General features: G+C 47.3%; 1 protein-coding gene across 1 annotated transcript in view; it reads left to right on the top strand.

Moving 5' to 3' along the window:
* Window positions 1-4,836, top strand: part of npr2 (natriuretic peptide receptor 2) — a 204,274-nt gene extending 199,438 nt beyond the window's left edge. Inside the window, 2 exon segments of the mRNA XM_055160010.1 lie at window positions 2,834-2,925; window positions 4,498-4,836. Coding sequence (XP_055015985.1) covers window positions 2,834-2,925; window positions 4,498-4,560 — 155 coding nt within the window. The 3' untranslated portion in view covers window positions 4,561-4,836.
* Window positions 4,837-6,679: the final 1,843 nt, after the last annotated feature.

Raw genomic sequence — 6,679 nt, 5'->3', positions numbered from 1 at the left:
TGTGTGTGTAAAAAGTGTGTCTGTGTGTCTGTGTAGTAAAGTGTGTGTGTTGAAAGTGTGTGTGTGTCTGTGTAGTAAAAGTGTGTGTGTGTTGAAAAGTGTGTGTGTGTGTCTGTGTGTAGTAAAAGTGTGTGTGTGTTGAAAGTTGTGTGCTGTGTGTGTAGTAAAAGTGTGTGTGTGTGTGAAAGTGTGTGTGTGTCTGTGTGTAGTAAAAGTGTGTGTGTGTGTGAAAGTGTGTGTGTGTCTGTGTGTAGTAAAAGTGTGTGTGTCTGTGTAGTAAAAGTGTGTGTGTGTGTGTAGTAAAAGTGTGTGTGTGTCTGTGTGTAGTAAAAGTGTGTGTGTGTGTGTCTGTGTGTAGTAAAAGTGTGTGTGTGTCTGTGTGTGTAAAGTGTGTGTGTGTAGTAAAAGTGTGTGTGTGTGTGTGGTGTGTGTGTGTGGTGAAAGTGTGTGTGTGTGTGTTGATAGTGTGTGTGTGTGTGTGATAGTGTGTGTGTCTGTGTGGTGAAAGTGTGTGTGTGTTGATAGTGTGTGTGTGTGTGTGTGTGTGTGTCATGACATCATCATTGAACAGTTTTCTTCGTTCTGCCAAACTCACACTGTTTTGGTTGAAAATGTCTCTCTCTCTCTCTCTCTCTCTCTCTCTCTCTCTCTCTCTCTCTCTCTCTCTCTCTCTCTCTTCTCTCTCTCTCTCTCTCTCTTCTCTCTCTCTCTCTCTCTCTCTCCTGTTTTCCTGTCTCTCTTTTTCTCTCTGCTGTCTTTCTTTCTCTCTTGTTTCTCTCTCTCTCTGTCTCTCATCTCTCTCTCTTTCCTGTCTCTGCTGTCTCTCTGTCTTTCTCTCTCGTCTCTCTCTCTGATGTCTCTCCTGTCTCTCCTCTCTTGTCTCTCTTCTCTCTCTCGACTCTCTCGTCTCTCCTGTCTCTCCTTCTCTCTCCTCTCTCCTGTCTTTCTCATCTTTCTCTCACTGATGTCTCTCCTGTCTCTCTTGTCTCTCTCTTTCTCTCATCTCTCTCGCTCTCTCCTGTCTCTCATCTCTCTCTCTCGTCTCTCCCGTCTCTTTCTCTCTCTTGTCTCTCTCTCTCTTGTCTCTCTCTTTCTCTCTCTTGTCTCTCTCTCGTCTCTCTTGTCTCTCCTGTCTCTCTCTCTTTCCTGTCTCTCATCTCTCTCTCTCTTTCTCGTCTCTCCCGTCTCTTTCTCTCTCTCGTCTCTCTTGTCTCTCTCTCTCGTCTCTGTGAACTCAGAGTGAAAATCAATTCTTTAGACTCTCGCTGAGTAAATAATAATTCTTTTCTCTCTCTAGTAACACGCAGCGTTTGTCATTTGTGGTTCGATGAAAAAAAAAGGATTATTCTTCCTGGAGTTACACACAGACAAACCCGTGTGCTCTTGTGCCTGGTTAGCTCTGCCGCTGTGCTCCTGTGCCGCTGTGCTCTTGCTCCCGATGCTCCGGTCGATCCCGGGCTTCCTGTTTTCTGCTGCTCTGCTGAATAATAAATGTTCCTGAGAGCGTCCGGGGCTCAGGTCTCTGCTGCCTCTGCACATCCCACTGCAACGCCGGACGAGTGACGGGTTCAACGCCTCCTACTGTGCAAAAACAGTGTCCAAAAATACCTAAACATCCAAATATCATATCCTTTCATGTGATGATTCAGTATCGATATCGTGGGCTGCTGTATCGATATATCACCAAGAGTAATTTTGGTATATTTGACAAAATTATTTAGTTACAGCTACAGTTTTATTGTTGTTGTTTATGCGACACATTTGACATTTTCACAGTTTTGAGGATAAAAATGTTTGTGTTTCATTTGAACTTTGCACAAGAAATGGTTTAACAAAGACTTAAAAGTATCCTATTGTGGCCTGTGTTGAGTTAAAGGGACAGTCCGGAACTTTGGATGTAGGACCACAGTTCACACTAGTTCGTATTCGAGTCGTTTTGGTTGTGGATGCAGAGTTCGTTCACACTAATCCGATGGAAAACGGCTCCAGACGTATTGAAAGTGCAGTGTGTCGAGATGTGTATCGTGTCATGGCCCATGTGGAGTTAAAGGTTGTATAGAGGATTTTTTAAGGGAAGACAAATACACCGACAGTCCTTTTTCAAATGTTGTGCATGCGTGACACCATCTTCTTCCTTCACAGCTCCCTCAGTAGAAACATCTCCTCCTGCCTCTTTACTCTAGAAATCATGCTTGTTTACATCCAGTGCGCGTTCAGAATTACTGTTGAAGTGACCCGTCTAGAGGTAATTTAGCGACCGACGCGTCCGATTTTTAAACCCTTCGTCTGCTTCAGTCGCGTCATCGCTGGACGAGATCTCCAAGAATCACCTCAGTTTGTCTTCGCTCCTTTTCCTCTTCTCTTCGTCTTTCAGCGACCTCAAAACTGACTTTCTTTTGCGGCGAACTGGTCGTGGATTCTCGTCCACCATCGCAACAAACTTTGTGCGAACTGCAAGGAAGCGACAGTTAGAAAAAGTCTCTAAGAACCACTGCATAAACCACGTAATCCCCATGCGCCGGAGAGTCAGTTACACTAGAGAGTTTGATTGACGACCTAACAGCCAATAGAAAATGAGGGAGCCCTGTTATCTATTGGCTGATGTTTATCTGGCCTCACTACGTCCACAGTTGATAGATTTTCTTTTTTTTTTTTTTTGATCATCATAATTACAAGGCTGCTACATCTCTGTAATTGTATTTTAAACTTTCAATGACAATTTCAAACTAAAAAAAAATCCTCCATACAACCTTTAATAAAAGGGTTCCGGTGTCTATGTCCCTATGTGGAGTTAATCAAAAGGTTCTTACGATGGTTTCTTGTTGTTTTTCAGCTCTGAGGATCCACATGTCGTCTGCCACCAAAGAAGTCCTGGACGAGTTTGGCTACTTCGATCTACAGCTACGAGGAGATGTAGAAATGAAGGTACCGATGTCATAATAAACGGTTTGTTTCGGCTAAGAGTGAAAAAAGAGAAAATAAAAACAAGACACAAAGCACCTAAGAAATACAATTATTATTATTTAGACTAGAGGTCTGTGCGGGACAGAATTTTCAGTCCCGCTCCCGCACTGTGCAGTCCTGCTCCCGCCCGTTCCCGCAAAAAATTTTAATTTTCAATCCTGCTTCCGCCCGCATCTGCAATATTTTTCCCACTCCCGCCCACAATTCCTGCAGGATGGGAACCTTTACTTTCTTAAACTATTATCAAACACGGAGAAGCGGAAGGAATTGTGCTGCGTATGGGAGGAGGTGCGGTGGGCGGTCCGGCGGCGTGGTTAAGTCCTGACTAAATCACCTGGCTAAGTCCTGTTTTTAGACCTGGTTTTGTCCTGGTTTAGTGGCGCAGCCCGCACGGCGTACAGGACGGGGGATTGTCCGCGCGGCGTACGGGACGGGTGGGTCGGTTGGCACTGCATACTGGATGCGGGGGGACTATCCGTGCGGCGTACAGGACAGGGGAGACGGTCTGCATGGCGTATGCGACGAGGGAGACAGTCTGCACGGCATTAATAAAAACTTTTTAAGCAGCAGACCGTCCCCCCGTCCCGTACGCCGCACGGACAGACCCCCCCATCCTGTACGCCGCGCAGACAGACCCCTTCATCCCGTACGCCGCACGGACAGACCCCTTCACAGACCCCTCATCCCGTACGCCGCGCAGACAGACCCCCCCGTCCCGTACACCGCACGGACAGACCCCCCCGTCCTGTACGCCGCACGGACAGACCCCTTCATCCCGTACGCCGCGCAGACAGACCCCCCCGTCCCGTACACCGCACGGACAGACCCCCCCGTCCTGTACGCCGCACGGACAGACCCCTTCATCCCGTACGCTGCGCAGACAGACCCCCCCGTCCCGTACACCGAGCAGACCGTCCCCCCGTCCCGTACGCCGCACGGACAGACCCCCCCCGTCCCGTACACCGCGCGGCGTACAGGACGGGGGGGACTGTCTGCTGCTTAAAAAGTTTTTATTAATGCCAAATAAAATCTCCGGTACAAATTATGCATGATATTCTTATTTACTTTACATTCTTATTTAGTTTGCGGAACTGCAGTTTATCATCCCATCCACCCACTCCCGCTCTGTGCAGTCCTGCTCCCGCCTGCGCCCGTTGTCAACTTTCAAAATGTGTCCCGCGCTGCACTGTTTTAATGGTTTGGGGCTCTAATTTAGACTCATAATAATAATAATAATAAATCATAATATAATAAAGACTCAACAACAAGATTCTCATTTGAGCAGGTAAATGTTTAAAAAAAACAAACATTTAAAACATTTAACCCACTGTTTCCCAGTAAATACAACGCTCTGTGTCTGCTTCAGCGTCCTCCCTCTGACCCGAGTGTGTCTTTGTTTGTGTGTGTGTGTGTGTGCGTCTGGTTGTGTGTACGGTGCGTTCAGGGTCACTCGTTAATGCTCCTTTTAGCTGATGACAGTGAAAGCGTCCGTATCCCGTAGCACAGTGCATTGATCGTGCTTCCTCTGCGCAGGGCAAAGGGAAGATGAGAACCTACTGGCTCCTGGGGGAGAAGACCGACGTGTACGTGATCTGAGCCCACGTCTTGTTCCGATCCTTCTAAAATCAGGAACACGAGCTATTTTTACCAGCTGTTATTGTAAAAGTATCGTTTTGTATGAAGGAGCGCCGTCCCAGTACTTTTCACAAATGAGATCTTATTTTTTGTGCTTTCTATATTCAGAATTTGTATTGTATTTGGAAGTGGATGATGTGAGAGTATTTCCTTATGTCAGATGTTCACACCCGAGGAGGTTTTTGGGGGCACAGTCCGACTGCAGGGTCACACAGTACAGTTTGTATATATGTATATCCAGGAATCTGTAAGATATTTTGTTCAATAAATACTGTCTTTTTCCAGTACTGCACTTTGTATTTTACTGTTTTACTCCTGTGACTCTGGGGTTTTCAGAAACAGTATCGAAACTCGACGCTCATTTAACCAAGTATAGACACTAGAGGTGTAACCATATTGACGATTTCACGATATCATCAGGTCTCGTCTCGTATTAAACTGTGTGTCTTTCAGCAAAAATAATAAGTTTAAGTCGACTCCTGTGGCGCAGAGTAAACGACATGGACTAGGGATGGGCATTTAATAAAATTTTATTAATCAATCATCTGGAAAATTAACGATTGATTTTTGATTAATCTTTTTTTAATATATAATAAGTATCATCATTATTATTACTATTACTAATAGTAAAATAACTATTAAAATAAACTCAACTTTACAACATATAAACATAACGACTCTAGAGCCACATCAGCCTGTTTGACATTATAATGTGTTTAATTCAAGTCTCACAGAAACGAAACTTAGAATTTATGTGTGTCATTCGTTCATTCGTTTTTCAATATAAAATCAAAAATAAGAAAATGAAAAAACAACTATTTTCTTCATTATTTGTCTCCAAAACCAAAATGAAAAAATTGATAACGATCAGTTTATTCAGTTTTTTCAGTTTTCGATTTTGTGTTTAAATGAAAAATGGGAAAAAATGGATAACGTGTCTTCCCTGACTGCGATGCTGGACTTTTGCACTGCATACGGACTGAACCAGGACTGATCCAGGTCAGGGACCAGAGCGGGACCAGACGGGACCAGAGCGGGACCAGAGCGGGACCAGAGCGGGACCAGACTGGGACCAGACTGGGACCAGAGCGGGACCAGAGCGGGACCAGAGCTGGGACCAGACTGGGACCAGAGCGGGACCAGAGCGGGACCAGAGCGGGACCAGAGCGGGACTGGGACCAGACTGGGACCAGAGCGGGACCAGAGCGGGACCAGAGCGGGACCAGAGCGGGACCAGACTGGGACCAGACCGGGACCAGAGCGGGACCAGACTGGACCAGAGCGGGACCAGACTGGGACCAGAGCGGGACCAGACTGGGACCAGAGCGGGACCAGACTGGGACCAGAGCGGACCAGAGCGGGACCAGAGCGGGACCAGAGCGGGACCAGACTGGGACCAGACTGGGACCAGAGCGGGACCAGAGCGGGACCAGAGCGGGACCAGAGCGGACCAGGACCAGACTGGGACCAGACTGGACCAGACTGGGACCAGAGGGACCAGAGCGGACCAGAGCGGACCAGACTGGGACCAGACTGGGACCAGAGCGAGACTCTGAGCTTTGACTCCAAGCCTCCGCAGGGTCTGAGCCTCAGCTTCGAGCTCCTGTCCTGCCTTGGGCTCTGAGCCTCCGGTCTGGTCCCGGCCTGGTCCCGGTCTCAGTTCCGGGTCTCAGTCTGGGTCTGGTCCTGGCCTGGTCCCGGTCTGGTCTCAGTCTCAGTCTGGTCCTGGTCACAGTTCTGATCTCAGTCTCGGTCTGGTCCCGGTCTGGTCCCGGGCTGGTCTCAGTCTAGGTCTGGTCCGGGTTGAATATGTCAACCTGGCTCCTAGTTTAGTCCTTGTTTAGTCCTGGTTTAGTCCTAGTTTAGTCCTTGTTTAGTCCTCGTTTAGTCCTAGTTTAGTCCTAGTTTAGTCCTGGTTTAGACTTGGTTTAGTCCTAGTTTAGTCCTGTTTAGTCCTGGGTTTAGTCCTGGTTTAGACTTGGTTTAGTCCTGGTTTTAGACCGGGTTTAGACCTGGTTTAGTCCTGGTTTAGACCCAGTTTAGTCCTGGTTTAGACCTAGTTTAGTCCTGGTTTAGACCT

The sequence above is a fragment of the Boleophthalmus pectinirostris genome, unplaced genomic scaffold (assembly GCF_026225935.1).
Source record: "Boleophthalmus pectinirostris isolate CB_2022bp ecotype Guang Dong unplaced genomic scaffold, ASM2622593v1 HiC_scaffold_2826, whole genome shotgun sequence".
Taxonomy (NCBI): Eukaryota; Metazoa; Chordata; class Actinopteri; order Gobiiformes; family Gobiidae; genus Boleophthalmus; species Boleophthalmus pectinirostris.
The sequence above is the reverse complement of the archived record's forward strand: the minus strand, read 5'-3'. Positions and strand labels throughout refer to the sequence as shown.